Source organism: Hypomesus transpacificus, chromosome 8, assembly GCF_021917145.1.
Source record: "Hypomesus transpacificus isolate Combined female chromosome 8, fHypTra1, whole genome shotgun sequence".
NCBI lineage: Eukaryota > Metazoa > Chordata > Actinopteri > Osmeriformes > Osmeridae > Hypomesus > Hypomesus transpacificus.
This window is the reverse complement of record NC_061067.1, coordinates 9,622,360-9,642,974: the sequence shown is the minus strand read 5'-3', so window position 1 is coordinate 9,642,974 and position 20,615 is coordinate 9,622,360. Positions and strand designations below refer to the sequence as shown.

The window sequence follows — 20,615 nt, the reverse complement described above, 5'->3', positions numbered from 1 at the left end:
CCCAACAACAAAATTAATTGTTTATCTACATGCTCTTATGGCTCTTCCCATTGGCGTTTATTTGCTTTTCACAATTTATCCTTCACGTTTTGCCCACCCGTAATGTTTGGGGCTATCTCGTTGTTATGGTCAGTGACCTGTATGCACTTTTGTAAAGCTCCCTCTTTGAAGTCGCTTTGGATAAAAGCGTCTGCTAAATAAATAAATAAATGTAATGTAATGAAATGTAACAAAAACACAAAACAACACACATATGGTTTGATTGATCAATTTTTATTAAGTATTTTCCTATTTTAATTTCGTATAAAACACATCTCAAATGACACTTTTCAAAGAAGGGAAAACAATATAATGCGCCAAACAGTATCGAATTCAGTTTACAATCATGTTAAAATACATTTGGAACATCTGTGATGACACATAATTTATGTACAAATTAAGGGGAAACAATCAATTTTCAATTAACGAAATTGAATCAGGTGAGTGCTTTCATTCACAAAAAACAAAATGTAAGCCAAATGAATAACTTACTTGGATTTGTACATTTCTTAGGAGTAGGCTAACGATTCGACAATACTAAATTGTGATAGAGCAAAAACGTTGCATAAAATGTAGGCTAGTCACCGCGTGCTTAATTAACATAATTAGCAAGAGTATCAACGTGTCATAACATCAAAAGCATCAAAATCTACCAGTATAGGTTATCACGAGCGCTCATTAAATAAATGAAAAGTCTGGCCGGTTTTTTCTGAGAAATGTTGGCCTATTTCATGTCCGTACGAATACAATATAACGTTGCCCCTTTATTTACAAACATTTAAATCTTTAATAAATATGACAAATATACATTCTTCGATTCGTAGGTCACACAATAATAACTTTTTTTACACTAGAAACTGCACAATGTAAGCCTAGTGTAGCCTATAGGACGTAAGAAAAATAAAACCAGTTCCCTAGGCCGAAGAATGTTGAACAAAAATGACATTGATAATGACTGAAACAAAAAACAAAGATGGGAGCCTTTTGCACAACTTTGTTGACTATCGTAGCAACTGCTCGTGGCCGCAGACTATGGGCCTGTTCACTAATCTTGTTAAATAACTAATTTATTTTGGTTGACAAGTACTTGACTGGCCTGCGCCGTTTAAGGAGAATAATAGAGTTCCTGCGATGTCTGAAGTTCATTTATTGCATAGCTCCCGTTGCCTTTATTGCTGTCTGATTAACGACTTTGCACAATTGAACTATTTCGTGGGATTCAATTCAGACTCTAGGCTATTAAAGGCTCAGAGGACACGACATACACTGTTCAACAGAAAGTGGCCGAAAATAAATTGATTTAAACATTTGCACTTGTAATGACAATTTGCTTTACTTCACTGGGTATAGCAATGTATGATACAACCACTTCACAAATCAATGTTTCCACTGCCTAGTGTTTTGCCTGATGGGATTGCAGGACAAAATGTGTTTACCCGTAGGGCAATTACCATTCAATTACAATGAATTAATGATCACCCATCAGATGGCCCACAACCAAGTGCCTAACCTAAAAAGCGCTCTGTTGTAAATAATATATGTGGGTAAAGTGTTTCATTTATTTTTCCAGTAATTACTCAAATAAGAGGTGGTCACATTTGGACTCTATTTTGGTCATTAATTACGAAAGGGAGTGTTGAATTCATCTTGCATCGGGTAAAACTGACTGCGGAGGTGCATGTCATAGGGGACGTGGATGTCTGACGACCCTCTCGACATCGAATTCTGAACGATAGAGCTTCGCCCTGCCACCGCGCAGTAACGCATTCCATAGTGACAGCTTTTCCCGTAGTCCGCCGGGTCTTCGTGCTTGAGGGAGAATATACCGTTAAAGTTGAGAGGCGGGCTGAGAGGAGCTTCGAACGGCGGGCTTGAGCACTCCGGTGACGTGCTCTCGTAAAACGATTCATAGGAAGTACAGTGGTTGTAGGGCCTGAAGGGCTTGGCGCTGTCCATGGTGTTGTTTCCGTGACCGGCTGGAGCCACGACCTCGGAGCTGTGGTAAGGTGGGTAGATGGCGTCGAATGGCGACCTGCCTGGGAACGAGGCCTCTCCGCTGTGGTCTGTGATGAAGTTTCTGGCATTCAGTTGTAGACAACCCGCAACTAAATTTGTTGTTGGCTGAGAAAGTCCTTTACACAACGTCTGAACAAAGGTTAATAGGTCCGGTCTCTTACCGGTGTTGAGAATCTCAGATAGAGCCCATATGTAATTCTTCGCCAGACGGAGGGTTTCTATTTTAGACAGTTTCTGAGTTTTGGAGTAGCAGGGTACGACCTTTCGCAAGCTTTCCAGCGCGTTGTTGAGCCCGTGCATCCTGTTTCGCTCGCGCGTGTTGGCCTCCATGCGCCTCAGTTTGACCCTATCGATTCGAGCCTTTGTCATTTTCTTCTTCCGAGATCCTCTCCTTCTTGGTAAGCCGTTCTCGTCATGTCCCTCCTCTCTCTCGTCGTCTTCCCTGTCCGACTCGTCCTCCTCCATTGATCTTATGTCGGCCTGTGAGACGGTGTCTGATTTTATAAAAGGGTCCTGCTTACTGACCTTTGTGTCACCCACGAAGTCCAGAGAAAAGTTTGTTCCAAAGTGACTCTCCCTTTCCCGCATCATGGCTTGTTCATCAAACGGTAAGGTCAACATCGTCTTGGAGATGGAGATAAAGAGATTTGGTCAAATATTGTTTGATCTCTATGTCATCGGCTTTATTTCCACTCGGGCAATGCGTTTCATGGATTACACAGAATTCTTTCCAGTCATCAGAAATATCTAAGTCTATGGAAATCACTTTTTTGCTGTAGCTACAATGGGCTAAAATAATGTACGGGATAGCCTAAATTAATCTTCCATTTTGACATTCAATAACACAGACAGTCACAGTGTATCTGCCTCTCTGATGAAAAAACTATCGTTACCAGGTAATTGAAATTATGACCCTGCTCTAATGTAGGCTTAAGACCATTTCAATTAACAGGCGTAAATCATACCCACAAGTCATCACAATGCATTTTTCTTACCTGGATCTCGTGTCAGATTGCACAGCTCATCTTCCGAGGTTATCTTTTAGTCGTTTTCTGAGGCGCTACAGTTTATGTATGGCTTCAGAAGCGCCAGTGAGAGACTCCTTTTCCCTCTCCTTCTTCCCGTCTCCTGTGCGCTCTCTCCTCTTTGAGAAATGACACCGATGCCAACAGTGCCAGAGCTGGTACCCATGCCATCTGGAGCCAACGTCACGTGGCAGTGCTTGTCACGTGGCCTGATCTCTCTGTTCGCTCCTTCATCTGGCCATCTCAAAGCTTTGAGGACCTGATCAGGAAGGCCTTATCTTAGGGTGTATATTTAAAAACTGTAGGTATAAAGCAATTGAATCAAATAGTTTGTCTTCAGATGCATAATCCTGGATTATTGATTGATGAATATCAAGTAATTGATGGTTTTTGTTTGTATTTGTACGTATAAAAAAAATAATTTCGGGGGCCTTTTTTAGCTTTAACATTTCTTTTTAAACCGTTGAGAGAGTGATTGAAAAGCAGGGAGAGAGAGAGAGAAAAACCTGCCGAAAATGTTTCTGACTGGAAACCAACCCGGGCCCCTGCTTTACGGCCTTAGCCTCAGTAGTACAGGGTCTTACCCAGTGAGCCACCAGGGCATATCAAGTACATTTTAAAGCTAGCTGCCAACACAAATGTTTAAAGGGTCCCACACTCCAAATGTAGTAGCAAAAGTGTCAAGCAACATATAGCTCAGTTCATGTCAAATTAATGTTGCTTATCATGTTGGAGTTACATATAGTGAATTATTGTAATCAATGCACCATGACTTACTGTATCAAATTGCTCACCAGCTTAAGTTGCTCACACACCTGAGTGACAGACAGATGATTGATGGTTCTCCTTTGATTCGGGTCATCTTGTCAAGGACATTTAACAACTGGCTGAGCTGGCACTGATTGAGAGATTCAGCACTCTTGCTCATATGTGTGTGACAGTGTTATTGAAGACAAAGGATGAGACTGAACAACACAGTTCAGATAGACCCCAGCCTCAACAAAGTATCACCAAAACACTCCTTCCCTGAATTGTAACCACTGTTTATGATTTTAAATTTAACAAGATGTTTTGGAAACTCAGAGAACCCCGGGATGAGCCTACATGTGTATGGTGTTTTTTTTTTGCTAATATTAATTGTTTTTCATGTGGAGCACAAATGAGCAGAACAATTACTATAGCATTCTGGTTCCATTCATGTAAATTGTTCAGACCAATGTTCACCCAGACACACCAACACACAGTTACACACACACGCACTCACACACACACATGCTCTCTCTCACACACACAAGCATGCTTACATACACAAAACACACATATACATACACACCCCTCCCTTCGTAGCCTCAGCTGGCGACGGTCTTTCCGGTCCAGTACACACACCAACATCTGATGAGTCAAACTTCCCATTTCAGAGTAATCACTTGACTGCACTAATTGCAAATGCAAATATGCAAATTTGTATTAATTAATTACTCTGTTAATTAGTTCTCTGGTCTTTTTGGGCAATAAATCATTATGCAGGAGAAAGGAAAAAGAGTAGGCCCATCCCTTTTCACATAAAAATTTAATACACACACTCCAGAATAGCCCCTGAGCTCGGTTTAAAGAAAAAAACTGCCTTCCCTTAATTGTCTACTGTCGGAACATGAAAAGGGTTGTCACAAAATAAATAACAAAATGGAAGATATCACTCTTTGTATCACTCCTTGTATTTCTAGGAGGCCTTGGTGGAGGAGAAATACAAGGAGTGACTAAAAACGGCAGTGAGGTTTCACGGCAACTAATCCTTATAGTCTAAACAAGGAGTGACAAACCACATGTTACAAACAAACCCACTACAGGACACTATTTAAAAGGATATTTTCAAAAATTTCTTCTGGGGAACATGCCCCCAGACCCCCTTAGTTTTGCTGGGTCACAGAAAAAATTATAGATGTTATATAGGGGCTTAGCCCCCCCAAAAGTGGGAACCTAGATTCGCCCCTGCTCCATATACTATAGTATTGCAGTAAAAATCTGATGAAACGCCAGTATCTATAGACAGCACAACATTGATTAATTCTCACTTTGACAGGAATGACAAACAACTATTGTTTTTGTCCCATGTGTGAAATATCTCATTTACTTGTTCTGATTCTGTCAGCAGTGTTTCAGCAGAAACATATGCAGATGGAAGACACCTAGCATCATATGGAGATATGGAGGCGGGAATTATTCACAGGAAGTTTTTGCACAAATACATGCAAATTGCTAAACTGTGTGAGAAATAGAGGTGCAAGTGGAACTGTGAAGAAACATTACTGTACAGTTTATTGTATATGACTTCAAACTGTGTGGGTTTTGTGGGATTCATTTAAAGAAGTTTACTTATTGTTGTTGATTATGTATATACAGTATTTTGGGGGATAATTTCATTACAAGGTAATGATGATGTGGACCGCAAACATTGTTCTGTTTAAAATACAAAACCCCCTAAACAAAATAATACAATTCTGAGAACAATTCAAGATATTTTGGCCAACAACCAAACCACATTTAATTGTCCTTGTCTTACTTTAATCACACCCTCTCAATGCCATGCCATGAAGTTAAGCGTATAGTGGTTTGAGCTCTGATAGTCTATGAGCAAGGAATATTGATGCAGTACGACACTGCTGATGTGTCAGATAACTCATAAATGCTAAACCCAACCACAGTGCCATCCTGGCACAAGGGAAGGACGGGAGGAACGGAGGCTTCCAGAGTGTCAGGAATGAGAGTTTTGTCAACGTGCCAGGCCTAAATCCATCCTCTGTACCTCACAAGATGTCTAAGAGGGTAAAGGCTGACCTGGGATCAGGTGTTGTCCTGACCCCCATATTATGTCATGGGAATAATGTCAAAAATGATTGCACATACTGAACTGTTCCGTAATCAGCATTTGTACTGGTCTGGGGATCGAGGCGTGAGTGTGGGCCCTGGGTTTTGTTCCCTTCTGTTTCAGATGTTCAGCTGTTGGTTCACCTGGCGTCCCTCGGGCCTGCTGGTCTGACCACATCCCAGCAGTCAGCCTACATCTTACCTCCGGCAGTCACTGCTGTGAGCTGTGACTGGCAGGGGCTAGCTACAGTCCACGGAGCCTGGGGGGAGGAATTTGGCTGGAAAATTGGCTTCCCCCCCCGCCCCGCCCCCCCAATACACACATACACACCCAGACACACATACATAGACATCACACATTGTAGTCGTTGCCCAGTCAAGATTAAGGGATGTCGCCTCATTATGGCGTGACTCTGGCTGTCCACCGTGGCAGAGAAGAACCTGGAAGGCCCACCACTCTGCTAAGCTGTTGGACCATGAATGAAGCCAGGAGCCTGTGCCTTGCTCAGGGGTCTGGAACTCAACCAAATCCCAAATTTCCTGGGCCTTTGTTCATGAACTACTACCCAACACGCTCCAACTTCTTAGTGGTGAAGTAGGGACATTCATGCGAGTGAATAGCAAAATGAACAACAAACATTGTCTTTGAATGTGTGAATTAAAAGAGAAAACAGGGGGTGTTGTGGAGGGATATGATGGCTGTAATGACAATAACATCACCAGTGGTGAACTAACCACCTGGCGCATGCATAATGGGACGAGTCTGTTTGTTGGAAAGGAAAGGGCGCCGCTGAAGGTCACAGTTGTGGTGTGTGCAAGCTGGACTTCCGCCCATTCTCCCTCTCTCAGATGAGGAAGATCACCTTCATGTGTTCCCCTCCGGCAGGTGTAAACAAATAAGCCTCTGTATGGAGAATGCGTGTTGTTGTGGCCACAGTTTAACAGTAAGGATTACAGTAATGAAAGGTTTGTTTCATGGTCAGAAAAGCTTAATCAATCGCAGTAACGTATGTTTAGCAGAGGGAGTTTGGAAGAACATTACAGTAGCCAGGAAAGTTAAAAGGAATTAAAATAAATTAGAATAATGTTGCCACGTTACGTAATAAACCTCCAAAACCTTTTGCCATGCAATCGTAGCATGATTAAGACATGGTTTTTATGGTGATTAAGACACGTAATACTGCAACCGTACTGTGTAGTGAGGTACGACAGAACATTTGAATTTGGATGGCTTTTTGTTCTTTGGAATCAAAAGTAATTCCCCTCCACACACACACACACACTCTTCCCGTCGCACACACACATGCAACTGCCACCTCCACCATTCCTCCTGGTAACAGCCCCCATCTCCGTGACATCTGTACTTCTTCACCGAGAACCGTGATCCTAAGCCCCTTGGCACTAATAGAACTCTTGCACTCTAATAGTGCTTGCTAATGACCCGTGTGAAAACAGAGGAGCTTGATGGAGACTAGAGAGAGATCACATGCAAATGGCACAACGTGCCTCACGGCTAATGTCTGCCTAGATGCACACACACACTGTTTGCTCGCATCGCTCTTTCTGTAAAGAAAGATTGGCCTGTCATAAGAAAATAAAAGATCATTTGGAGCTGAGGTATTAGAGATATCAGAGACAAATAGCTCAAAGCAGAGTCATGTGCCAATAAATCGAACCCTAGACTGTACCGTTAGACCAAGATGATATCCTTGATGTCTGGAAAGGTTTTGGTCCATTTTTGCTGAGACGGTCTCGAAGGTTTTCGAAGTATCCCTGACATACCTTCACAAAGCATAGATGGATCTACTTGGACACAGACGGATGTTGATCAAAAGCCGAACATGGTTTGGCTTGTTTTCAACTCAGAATCCGTATCTCTCTCCAACACAAACCCACCCTTCCTCATCTATCTCAGTTCACAGAGTTAATACTCTTTTCACCATGCCATCTGGTTGGACTAATGACTGGCTTGATGTAACTAATTTCACCACAGGCTTGCCGTGCCCGTGCTTGCGTTTGCACCAAGTGCCGAGAGACTTAGTCAAAGTGGGGCTGAAGACGTGAGACATGGCCTCCAGCAAGCTCTCAGGAGCACGGTTAAACATCCTTGGTTTCAACAGGCAGCTGTCCCCACTTAGTCCGTCATTTCATATTCGCCCTCTCTCTTCCCAGTGTGCTTTCGTAGGGAAACAAGGGTCTGGGAACCTGTCCAGTCTCTCTCCACACCGCTGCCCTGCTCGGTCTGCTGCTCGGCCTAAACTCATTTATCCACTAGCCCCAGCTCACCAGAGGGGGAGCCTCTCGGGTATGTGCCGGTGCTGGACAGTCCAGTAGCAGATGTAGCTCTATATAGGAATGGAGTGGTATGGGATAATTAGATTCAATGTTAGGAAACCTTTAGGCATATCAATCAAGGCCGTAATCATAATAAATATTGGGGGGGACACAGCCCTATTAGTCCATCCATATTTGTCCCCCCCAATGTTGACTCCATGGCTACGGCCTTGATATCAATAATTTAGGTATCATGGACTCTGTCCTCAAAACACAATGCACACCTGTGCTTAGCCCCACAGTATTTAGTGGACTGAAAGTCAAATCCTCCCAAAAATCACAGTTGTTTCTGTTTGGCCCGTCCACTTAGATGCTGCACACTTTACATGACAAATTAGTTACGTACCAGTCCAAGACTGTAGCGTTATGGAATTGTTGTTGTAGTTTTCATCAGCGTTGCCCTTGTTCCTCCCTCACAGCCAATCAGATTGGTCCATCTGCGCTTGTCTAGTTTAGGTCTGGATGAGTCATAAGTGACCGACGCCCCCGCCCCTCCTCCAGACTCCCACCAGAGGGCTGGTTGGCATAAACATGCCACCTACACACAGGCTGTGCCATGCTGCCTAGCAACCAGGCCAGAGGGATGGAGGGATGCATGGATGGATGGAAGGGCGAATAGATGGACGGATGGACAGACAGACAACTAAAATGTGTAAACACAGAAGGGGCAGATATGTATATTGTAGCTAGATAGACAGACATATAGACAGGTTGACGGATAGAAGGATGGGTTAATAGATGCATAGATCGATGGATGGGTGGATAAACAGACAGACAGACAGACAGACAGACAGACAGACAGACAGACAGACAGACAGACAGACAGACAGACAGACAGACAGACAGACAGATAGACTGACAGACAGATAGAGAGAGAGAGAGAGACCATTGGGACTTCAATAGAACTAACAGGAAAGTAACCGTTAACTGTTAGTGAGAGTTAACTAATGAGTTAGCCACATATGGACCCACGTCAGTAAGTACTAACAGAGATGTAAGTATTCAGGCATAATTAGTCCCTTATGAATATGGATAACAAAATGGTGTTTTGAGGAGACAAACAGTGAGCCACCATGAGGTGTTTTGAGTCAATAGTGGCAATTATTCATGAAGCTCCAGTTGCTCTTGAGTGTTTTTAAAGTCTCTCATGAACCACCTTGAACTAAAACACAATAGTATAATAATACATAATGTGTGCCTGTGAAATGTCACGAATGAATTGTAATTCATTGTTGTGATTGTTAAAGCAAACAAAGCCTAGTATGCTTTAAAGCTCTGTGCAAAAATATTTATCACATCACGTTTTAGAATGGGAAATAGTTCATCCCTGTCTACGATCCCACATTCTTCCAGAGCCCCACACAGCTGTCATATAATTACCATTACATCCACTAAGCCCATATCCATACACCCTACCTTCACTTTTACATAGCAACAGTCGATTTTTTTCATGTAACAAAAAGCGAAGAAGATACTGAACAAATCGCAGCATATGTGTGACTTGACGTTACGCTTTACATTGACAGATACAAATCCCTTTAAATCCTATTTACTGAAGCTATCCTGATGTTTTATGTTTTTATAGCCTACCTATGCCTGAACATATACTCAGGCTTGATGATCATCTGTATAGGTACAACAGATCACGCAATTTATTTACATATTGGACACATACCACACCTGATGATCCATATACATATCTCTCTAATAATGCCAGGAATCTGTGTGTGTGTACAAATTAGAATGGGTTTAGTTTCACACGATCAGTTAAAGAATCGGACACTCTGCAAAATTCATATTTGCAAGTGTCCTTTTTGTAATCCAAGTTAGTTCAAATAATGTGTGTGTTTTACTGACATTTTAAGCACCAACTGCATCATGGGCACTGTGCACTAGTTAAATCGATTGCAAAACCTTTCTAAAATGTTAAAGCTGACGGGGAAAAGTATTTTACTGACATCTAGCGTACACAAGTAAGAGTGCATCTTTAACTAGGCATATTGCGCCGATCTGGGTTTAACTTTCCCTCCTGATTCCTGCTTTGCTGTTAATATCACTGGACGCAAGCTCACACAACATTTTAGCCAGTTCTCTTTATTGAGATTAAGTGACAACAAAACCCTTTTTTTTGCACATTCATTTCCTCTTTCGTTGCCATCAAGGACACGTAGGTAGGACTCGTCTAACTACAACAACTTTTCTTGCAACGGGTCGTGTCAATGCAAATAGATTTTAATGTAGGCCGCGTGCTCTTGGTCACACAAATATGTATGCTATTATGCCTTCACGTTGCAAGCCTAGAATAGTCAGTCGTTGAAAAGGAGGACCAAGAAAAGGCACCCGTCTCGCTCGTCTCTACAGGTGAGTCTCTCGATTTCATACCAGAAAACGAACCAGTTCACAAATAACATTTTAAAACCGTGTTAGACGCGAGGAAAGTGACTTATGTGTTTAACCGGTTGTTTCAATAGGGACTCAGAAGGGTGTCAGCCAACATTTGCAACTAATTGGTAGTCCAATTGAGGTTAAAACATAGTAACGCACTGAGTAATAGTTTATTCCGCGAAGCCAAGGATGTACGTGTCGTATTTTCTTGGGTTTAGCAACCGCATCTACCGCATCTACCTACCATATTAATGAACCTATAAAAGCAGGTTTATGAAGAAATAATAAAATAGTCGCAGCGCACTGTAAATAATACAGAAAGTTATGAGTAAAAGTGTAGACTAGGCTACAATCAGCCTTTCTGTAAACATTTTGGCTACATGTTTAGAGTTGTAACATTGTCAACCAGCTGATGTACAATTTTATTATTCATATTAATGTCAACAGCTGTTTGAGTTCTGAGTCTATCGAAGTAGGAGACGGGGAAAAAGTAGACAAGACTTTCTGAAAGTCCTGCCTCCCCTCTCTATCCGTCCAGTGCTGCTCCATGCTGATAAAAACACGGACAGGAAACCACGACAAGGCTTTATACAGTATAAATAAAAAGGCTATTTCCGTGTCAATGGTTGAAATATTGATACAATACGGAGGCGCAGAGGGAGAGATAGCGAGAGTAGAGATGACTATCACATTTGCATCTGTTCCTGGCACTGTTTACATAGAGTGAGCAGGTCGCTTTGATGACAGGTTCCATGGGTGTTTGCATTTACGAAACACGCTGTTGTGGTGGTGGTTAGTGTTCAGGCTGCCCTGCCACATACCTGACTGACGGGCCTCGTGGATGGGGGCTGCAGGGCCAGGCTAGGCGCTGGGACAGGACCAGGGATCGAAGCCAGATGCGGGATGGCCATTGAGGGGACTGCAGCAGAGAAAAGAGCCTCCCTGGTGGCCTCCAGGCCCTTGTGGAGCAACATGGAGGTGTCCCCGTCAGTGTCGTCTCTGACACAGGGACGAGACAGAGCTGGTGAGGACTTCCTCTGCTGGAGAGTATGAAATATCCAAAACTGGTTTTACTGTACCGACCGGGAAATAGTGCCAAACATGCTATGCGTTTAGAGCTAGCAGAATCCGAATCAAGTTTAATAGCCAAGTAAGTGTACACAAACGAGGAATTTACTATGGTGGGTAAGTGCATACAGTAAACATATGATAAACATATAGTCTTAAAAATGTGCGTTCAGTATTTTAGTCTAACCGAATGTGTGCTCCTTCTGCATGGGACGTACAGTATGAAGGCTGTGTCATGTTTTTTAAGTTATTACAACAGATGTTACTGATTAGATGTTTTCTCTCTTTGATAGATGAGCCAAGTCCTCTGTGCCCCAACACAGTTTTCTCCAGATCAATAATCTGTGTTACTGTCATGACTTTGCTATGCCTTTTTAAAAGTATTGACATCAATGACAACCATACCTGCTACTAAGTGGATACCAATTAAAATGATCATGCATGTAAATTCACGATTGTAAATAGAGCAATTGCGCCTCAGTAGAAACGCCTGACATTACACGTTGCTTCAGCCTAGTTGGGATGTCACAAATGTTCAAATTTCAACGGTGTCGTGAATCTTTGGCACCAGCGTGTTTTATCTCATGTTTCCTGTCTGTTGCTACAGGAGACCGTACCCAGGATAGTGTGAGAGAGTGGCTCACTACCGTCAATGAGTAGGTGACAACACCGGCAGTTACTTTCACCAGATGTCTGGGAAGCAATTTTTCAAACCATCTCATTCATACTTATTTAGACATGCCACTCCTAACCCAAATGCTTGAAAGTGTAAGATCTAAATGTGGCTGTGAAATATTGTGTAGCGCTGCACAGAACAGCTAGGAGCTCTTTAATGATTAAGGGGCTCTAGGGCATTTGAATTGCATCATGAGCTTTCCCAGGCCAGGTCATCTCATTTGAATGTTCAGGTTTTCTACTGGCTGTCCCCTCCCCAATTCCATTTTTTTTCTCTTCCAGAGTGGATACAAAACCAGAACAGAGCAGACAAGCTGCAGGTATGATCCAATGAAATCTACTGTGATTTGATTGAAATAATTCTACAATTGATATCGGTTGACAGAGTTAGTTGAATGTGTTTGACAGTCCAAGTGTGTTTAGTTGTTAATTGGTTTTCTTTGAAGAGTCTTGTCTTGTCTGTGATCGACGATCTTTATCTAAAGTTAAAAGGAATTTGGAAAGAGGGCAAGTTGGAACTTGTCTTAATAAGATAAGGCATATTTGACATGCAGTACGGCTTTGCAACATACAATATGTGCTCTTCAGAATTGTTTCTATCTTTTGAGAAAGTGGTGTTTATAAGGAAACATCGGATAGCTAATGTATTTCCTGAGGCTTGGTACTGTAAGTAAAGTACCACAACTCAATTTCTGAGACTGATATCTTTACACACAACAATGTGAGTTGATTCTTGGATGGGAGATTCTGTAATCCCTCTGCCCCCCTCCCTTCCCGGGGAAGATTTCGTCACGCAAGGTTGATCAATTCAAACAACATGTAAATGAGTTGGGTGAAAACCATCAGAGAGACTTGCTCTTTATCCCTCTTAATCCCTCCCTAGCCAGCCTTCAAAACCTTCTATAAACACCTGTACGTGTCGCAGTTCTTAATGAAGTCACAGAGTATGAGATTTTGATTGTTTATTTGCTTATCTTTCACACTTTTCACTAAGGTAAGTGAAGTTTTATCAGTCAGCTGCTGTAAATGGAGCACCTTTGCCGGTTTCCCTGTTCTGAATCACTGCTCTTGCTATGTATCTGTGTATGCGTGTGTGAACAATGCCAACCTGTGAGTTTTGATGACTGCCTTCATTTTAAACAGAATCCCTGAAGAGGAATGCCAGCGGTGAGGATGACTTAGCGTTGGGTGTGGAAGGTAAACATCTTTCAGTTTCTGTACTTTTTAGGTGCCATCGGCGGTGGGAGAGATTAGCGCTAGCTTGCACACAGCCTTTTAAAACTGGTTCAGCACTCGTAGGAAGAGTGATGAATCTCCTCCCTGTGTGCTTAGAAGACCACCTGACCTGTCTGGAGCGGGTACACAATGAGACAAAACAGTGTCGAAGGCCCTTGCGTATTTATAAGGGCGGGTGAAACATTGGCACAGCGCTAGTTTTTGTACTCTTTTCTAATCTCAGGACTAAAGTCTCAGACATGGAGGGAGAGAAAGAGGGAGAGAAAGGAGGGAGGGAGATGGAAAGGACAGAGAGAGCACTGGGGAACCCGACCATCTAGGCGGGGCCCTAAACACCACTAAGGAACATTGCTAAGTAACATCTCGCTCAGTCTCGGCAAACATCTCTGGGACCTTAAACAAACACTGTTAGGATGTGACACACACCAGCCGCCTGGTAGGTGTGTGAGTGTGTCTGGTGTGTGTGTGTGTGCATCTGGTGTGTGCATAGTGTGTGCATGTGTGCATGTCTCTGTGTGTGAACAGGATTCCCCCCTCACGTTTGCCTACCAGTCAAGTTCCAAGGACTGGCCTTGAGTATGTTTCAGTACGGTGTGAAAGAAGAAGAAGGAAGAGGGAGAGAGGATATTTTAGTAGGTGCATACATGGACATTTGGCCCAACCTCCATGTCTTTAAAGTGGACAAGGGCAAGGCTAGCTCAAGCTCATACCGAAACTACTTTTTTCAGAAAGTCTTAATTCTTCTAGTTAATGGCTGGCTAGTTTCAAGGATGGGGAAAGGACAGTTCTGTCCAGTCAACAGTCAACAGTCAACTTAAAGGACCAGGACGGCCATCTGTCACCATTAAGGATTAGATTTTCCAGACTCTGGCCTGCGGGGTGTGTTCTGAGGGCTCCTACACGCTCCTCTCTACCTCTGCAGCAGCGCCCAGTGACGGCAACCCTTTCAAAAAAGCAGGGTGTCGGCTTAAGCAGATTGAAACCCAACGGGGTGAAATGTCACGTGCCACTGTCGTCACCCCCCCCCCCTACGGCTCGTCCCTGGCCTTGTGATGGTCGTCATCACGGGAAAGGATCGGAGATAAGGGCTGGATGCAGGACGGTTGGAGGAGAGAACGCTTCGCTGGAATAACATGATGAGGCAGAGACTTGGAGCCCTCTGTCCCTGACACGGTGCCAGCATAGGGAGTCACAACCATGAGGAGAGGGGTGCAGAGGACTGACAAAAGACTGACAACAAACACCTACGTCGACAGAGGGAGGAGGGGAAACGGGGAGATGGTGCTTGCCTAATATAGCTACTGGACTAAGTTAGCCTTCAGCAGGATGTGCTGAGTTTGCGTTTCTGTTAGTCGCTCTCTCCCCCTCCTTCTCTCGCTCGCTCGTTCACTCCTCCCTCTCTCTCTCTCTCTCTCTCTCTCTCTCTCTCTCTCTCTCTCTCTCTCTCTCTCTCTCTCTCTCTCTCTCTCTGCCCCTCCCTCTCCTCTTTCTCTCGCTCCCTCCCTCGCTCCCTTCCTTCTCTCTCTCTCTCTCTCTCTCTCTCTCTCTCTCTCTCTCTCTCTCTCTCTCTCTCTCTCTCTCTCTCTGCCCCTCCCTCTCCTCTTTCTCTCGCTCCCTCCCTCCCTCTCTCTCTCCCTCTTCCTTTCCTTCTTTCTGTCTCTCTACCTATCCCTCTCACCCCCCCCCCTTTCTCCTTGCCCCTCTGTTTTTGCCACTATCTCTGCTGATCTATGCTTCAAATAATACAGCTTGTTAGCGTCAAGATAATCCTCCTCCTCCCTTTGTTGTCCTCTGTTCTCTCCAGCTTCTTTATATGGCAAACACGGAGTGAGGACCGTCCAGGAATTTCTGCGGTAAGTATATACATGGTATTACTGCGTCTGGCTTGTTGAAATGCAACTCGATTAAATGTTTGGATTTAATATACTTTTTTATGGTTGGATAGTTCCTTATTTACAACCTTGGTACACAGCATGGCCGATCAAATTCATAACTCTAGCATTTGTGGTCATTCCGCTGGTTTTGCATGGCTGGGGAGTGGGTGCTGGGTTCGAAACCCAATTGATTGATAGGTGTTGTCATAGGTCGTGTGGAATCGGCAGAAGGTTTTACTGGCCTCTTAGCACCTGGCAGTGACTTAGTATTTACCATGCAAATGGGCAGATCTACTGTGTCTCTGTTTGTACATCCCTGCCTTCGCATAACCGTGGATATGGGGAGGATGATTAGGTTGGTTTGCATGAAACAAAGTAGGAATATGACACAGGAAAGATGATGTGAGACATCCCAAAGGACGCATGGCTCCGTGTGGAGTTGGAGGAGATTGTGTGTCTGGTCTACAGCGAAGCAGTGTTTAGTGAAGCTGGACAAGGTTGAGACATGTGAGTTTGACCAGTGGGAGTTAAGTTCTGTGTCTGAATCCAGCCCTAGCAAATTGTTGAACGTAAAACATGTTTTGATTATGCTTTGAAGATCTGTAGACCGTCATAGCAGACTGGAAATTCTTGGCTAGGGCAGCGTTTAAAATTCAGCGGTTTGGAACAGAAAAGTACACAGCAGAGTAGAATGTATGAGAGCTAGGTAAAAGGTGAAGGCTATGGTATAATTTATGTTGCTTGTTTTCGCTGTCCTGCTAATGTAGTCGAGGGTTCGTCGTTCTGTCATGGTTTATAGGGCTGTTGTCAAGTCTTTAGGTCCGGTCACATCTGGTTCTATCTGGTTCCTCCCAGGTCGATCCGGCCAGATCTCAGCAGGTGGAACAGCGTCACCTCAGCCCTCTCCACTCAGTCATCTCCTCTCAGGTCTGGCATTTTCTAAGCTTGTTCCGTTTGTTTTGTGTCTTATTGCCGAGTATCTACAGGGGCGGGTTCTAGATCTCAACTGGGGGGGGGGGGGCAAGCTGGGGTCAGTTGAACTGTCATATTTTTCTTCACTGCGTTGTAGGCAGTAACAGGCAAAATACCATGTTTATAATTATTCAGACTCTACATTTAGGGTGACCCCTATGGGGGTCCAAGCTTGTTGTCAAAGGGGCACTGGTCCCCCGCCTGGCCCCCCCTCAGAATTGCCCCTGTGTGTCTGGTTAGGCGTGTTGGTGTGTTTGCGTATGTGGAGGTCTGCATCGGTTTGTTTAGCCGTAACGAATCCCTCGCCCCCTGTGACAGTGTGATGGACGTGCTCAACCTGTGGAAGGACGACCCGGAAGAGGTGTTGTTCGACCTGGGCTTCGGCAGCGACGAGCCCGACCTGTCCGGTCGCATCCCGGCCCGCTTCATCAACCACCAGTCGCACGCCCGCGGGATCAACATCCAGGTTCTCCTGGAGGCCCAGAAGAACCGCCTGGACATCGAGAACCCAGACGTCAGCAGTGAGTCCTGCCCCGCCACGTAGATAGACGAGACGTGCTTCCGAGAATCGGTCGCTCGTCCGCGCTGTCGTTGCGCTGTTTTGCAATTGGCCCTGATTATTCCAAACCCAAATGCAGTCTGCCGCCTGATTCCAGTGAGAATGCTGTTACTGCTGTGTCTGAGCAGGGTATCGACGGATGTCATGATTAGTAGGTGTGCTGCCTGCTTTACATGTGTCAAACGTCCAGACGGACCAAATATTTTCTTATCTTCTTTCTCTTCATACCCTTTCTCCCTTCTCTATATTTCTTTCCCTATCTCCTTCTCTCCCTGGCCAGACCGCTTCAGACAGTTGGAGGTGCTACAGCAGGTGACCACAGCCTTCTCCACCCTGGTCGGAGGCCCTGCCCCCTCCGCTTCCCCCCACGCCGGAGAACCATCTCCAGGGAGAGACCTCTCCACCGAAGCCAGGGAGAGGAGGAGGCGGATGGGTATGCTCTTCCGCAAAGCCTCCAGGAGAAGCCTTGGCCAAACCCAGACCTTCCAGGAACAACCCCCTGCCTCCAGCCCCTCTGACCAGCCAGAGCAGCCCCCGTCCAGCATCGCTGACAAACCCGCCACCCTGAGGAGAACCAGGCTTGTCCTCCAGGAGAGTATCTGCTTGTCCCCCCTGGTGGAGGAGCAAGGAACGCTGCTGGACTCCCTAGAGGCCCCTACGGTAGAAGCACGACTGGGACTGGGGAAAGAGACCCAGGTTGTGACCTCCAGTGCTGCCCTAGCCAAGAAGAGGAGCCCTGGGCAGGCCAGAGAGTCGTTTGAAATGGAAGAGGTAAAAAAAAAAAAAAAACCTTACGTGGTAAAACGGTCAACTAAATGGAAAAGAAAATTAAGAATGGAACTGTTATGGTTGTTGCACTTAACTTACAACAGAGGTTTGTAAATGAATATACCCAAAGCAGATCTTGTGGATTTGATGAAAGGTGTGACTTGCAGTATGTATAACTTATTACTTTTTATTGATGTGTGTGTTTATGCATTTCAGATTCAGAGTTTTGATGATGGCAGTATCGCTGGGAGCTATTCAGGAACTGGGGACAACTCAGGTATGGATGAAAAAGTTGGACATGAGTATATCTTAGTGTTTGAGCATTTGATTGTAGATCAAGAGTTCACAGGTTCAAATCCCCCCTAGACATTGCTTTGGATAAAACTAGCCAAAATTAAGTGAACACAACTGAAATCAGTGTGTGTTCAAATGTCAATGTTCATATGTGTATTGCGCATATATATGTCTATTACGCAAAATACTCCGGTCTGCTGTCAGATCATATTCATTTATCAAGAAAAAGTCGATGTAAATATTGGATTTAGTTCTCCTTGTCCTACTCGTTGGTATTTCCCTCCTGTACACAGTACAATGCTTCCTATGGAACTCTGGTGTGTGTAGTGCGTGGCAGCTGTTTACGTAAGTGGGTCTCTCAGATGCTAAACAGTAGCCAAGGGGGAAAGACGGATGCTGTAACAGTTTCAGGGGGTGGTGATGTGGAGGGTGGGGGGGGGGGGGGGGGGGGGGGGGTTGGTGTGGTGTGGTGTGGTGTGGTGGGAATTAACAGGGACATTAATAGCATGGAAACTATTCTCATAGCGAGAAGGTGGATGCTTGCCTCATGACTTCAGTTTTAAAGCAGTCCCACACTCAAACAGTCCTCCAGTTCTGTAAATAGACGAGTTCTCCGAGGGATTCTCTCCTTCTCTCTGCTCCTCCTCTCTCGTGCTCCTCTTTTCGCTGGAACCTTCTGTCACTGAGTGCTTCCTCCCTCTTATCAACATTTGACTCACTTTTCGGACTCTCTCGTTCTCTGTCCCATCTCTCTGTCTCCCAAGCATACAGGCTTGTTTACTTTGTGATTTCCTCTGTATTTAACCTTCCAATTCTCTTCATTTCCATTTATTCATTATTAATGGTCTGGTCTATTAGAAATATTTGTGTGGCTGTGTACTTAATGTGGGAGGATAATCTTTCCTGGGCACAGTTTCCTTGACATCTGACAAGACCTTGCTGGCTTGCAATGCAAAGTGGCCATTTTTTAGAGTGTGTCATTATTTTCATAAAGATTCCATTAACATCTGATACAGCCTGGGTAAACAGATAGTCATAGTCTCGCATTTATGCTTAAGGGAGAGTGAAGAGGAGCTACTGTGCCTAGTTGGAAGTCCTTTGTAAGATATTCAAAATGACATGGGTGATTGCAATGATGAATGAGTCATTAATTTCATGTTTGCTGTTGGCTGCATGATACGATTGCGAAATTAAAGGAATGACCAGATCGCGCTCTGTCACAGCAGTGTTTTATGGTTTCTCAATGTTCCCAAATTGTCTACAACTTGTGCTTTTCCCAGTTTAACGAGTCAGGGAATGCACCTCACTTTATCTCGCCCACTTACCTCCCCAACATCTCTCCTTCCCTCTCTTTCTCCCCCTGTGCCTTTTCCCCCATCTCCCCTGTCTTCCCTCTCCCTTTAGCCCAGACTGTGATGAGGACCAACAGCTGCCAGTCTGACAGCAGTGGCTTCCTGGAAGAGCCCTTCATCCCCAGCCTACACAGCCTGCAGCTCTCGCCTGGGCCTGGTCCTGGGCCTGAACATGGGCCCTGGCCCAGGTATGGGCCTTGGCCTGCGTCTGAAGCTGGGTTAGGATCTGGGCCTGGGCCTGGGCTTCAGTCTGGTTCTGTGCATGGTATTGGCACTGTGCACTTGAAGGTCAGTCTCGACTTTGTGCATCTAGGTACATGTGTATCTAAAGTGTTGAATGCTAAAAGCTACGCCCACATCAACGATTAACAACGACTGCTTTGTTTTTGCTGTTTTTCTAGGCTCTGTCTGGGGGCAGCACTGACAGTCAGGTGACTGTCAAAGAGGCTTCCCTGGACCGCTCCTGTCCCGCCTCCCCTTCCCCCCCTCCCTCCCCCACCGCAGTCTCCTCCCCTACCTCCTTATCCAATCTCCCCTCTCCTTCCTCCCCTACCTTCTTATCCCATCTCCCCTCTCCTTTCTCCCCTACCTCCTTATCCAATCACCCCTCTCCTGCCTCCCCTACCTCCTTATCCAATCTTCCCTCCCCTATCTCCTTATCCAATCTCCCCTCTCCTTCCTCCCCTCCATCCCCCTCCTCTTCCTCCCATTTTCCCTTGTTTACATCCCGGATTCCCAATCCCTCCTCTCCGGTTTTCCCATCCTCTCTTCACTTCTCCGCCTCCTCTGCCTACGATATATCTGCTACCCCTCTCTTCTCTCCTACCTCCGCCGCCTGTTATTCCATCTATCCTTCATCTCCCTACCCTTCCTCTCCCACCTCCCCCTCTCGTCTCTCCACAAGTCTCCCAGGTTCAGCCTCACCTCTGGAGAGACCAGCATCACCTGTAGACAGACAAGATTCACCTATAGAAAGACCAGTTTCACCTCTAAAAACACCAGATTCGGTTCTCGAAAGACCAGTCGCGCCTTTTGAGAGACCCAACCTGCTCTTTGAGAGACCCGACTCCACCTTAGAAAGACCAGACTCCTCAGGAAGGACACCAGGGGAGCGGGATGGTATCTCTGATACGACCATGGGAACGGCTCCAAG

General features: G+C 44.9%; 2 protein-coding genes across 2 annotated transcripts; one reads left to right on the top strand and one right to left on the bottom strand.

The window, feature by feature from the left end:
- Positions 1-329: 329 nt before the first annotated feature.
- neurod6a (neuronal differentiation 6a) lies at positions 330-6,820 on the bottom strand. The gene is made up of 2 exons (XM_047024532.1): positions 3,051-6,820; positions 330-2,679 (listed from the first exon to the last, which is right to left on the bottom strand). Exon 2 carries the CDS (start codon positions 2,674-2,676, stop codon positions 1,657-1,659), a length of 1,020 nt encoding a protein of 339 aa, XP_046880488.1. The 5' UTR covers positions 2,677-2,679; positions 3,051-6,820; the 3' UTR covers positions 330-1,656.
- Positions 6,821-10,131: 3,311 nt separating this feature from the next.
- LOC124470363 (protein ITPRID1-like) lies at positions 10,132-20,413 on the top strand. Its single transcript, XM_047024203.1, has 13 exons — positions 10,132-10,640; positions 11,462-11,688; positions 12,340-12,388; positions 12,690-12,727; positions 13,551-13,604; positions 15,448-15,496; positions 16,373-16,444; positions 16,808-17,010; positions 17,329-17,819; positions 18,033-18,093; positions 19,515-19,750; positions 19,864-20,076; positions 20,375-20,413. Exons 2-13 carry the CDS (start codon positions 11,568-11,570, stop codon positions 20,411-20,413), a joined length of 1,626 nt encoding a protein of 541 aa, XP_046880159.1. The 5' UTR covers positions 10,132-10,640; positions 11,462-11,567.
- Positions 20,414-20,615: the final 202 nt, after the last annotated feature.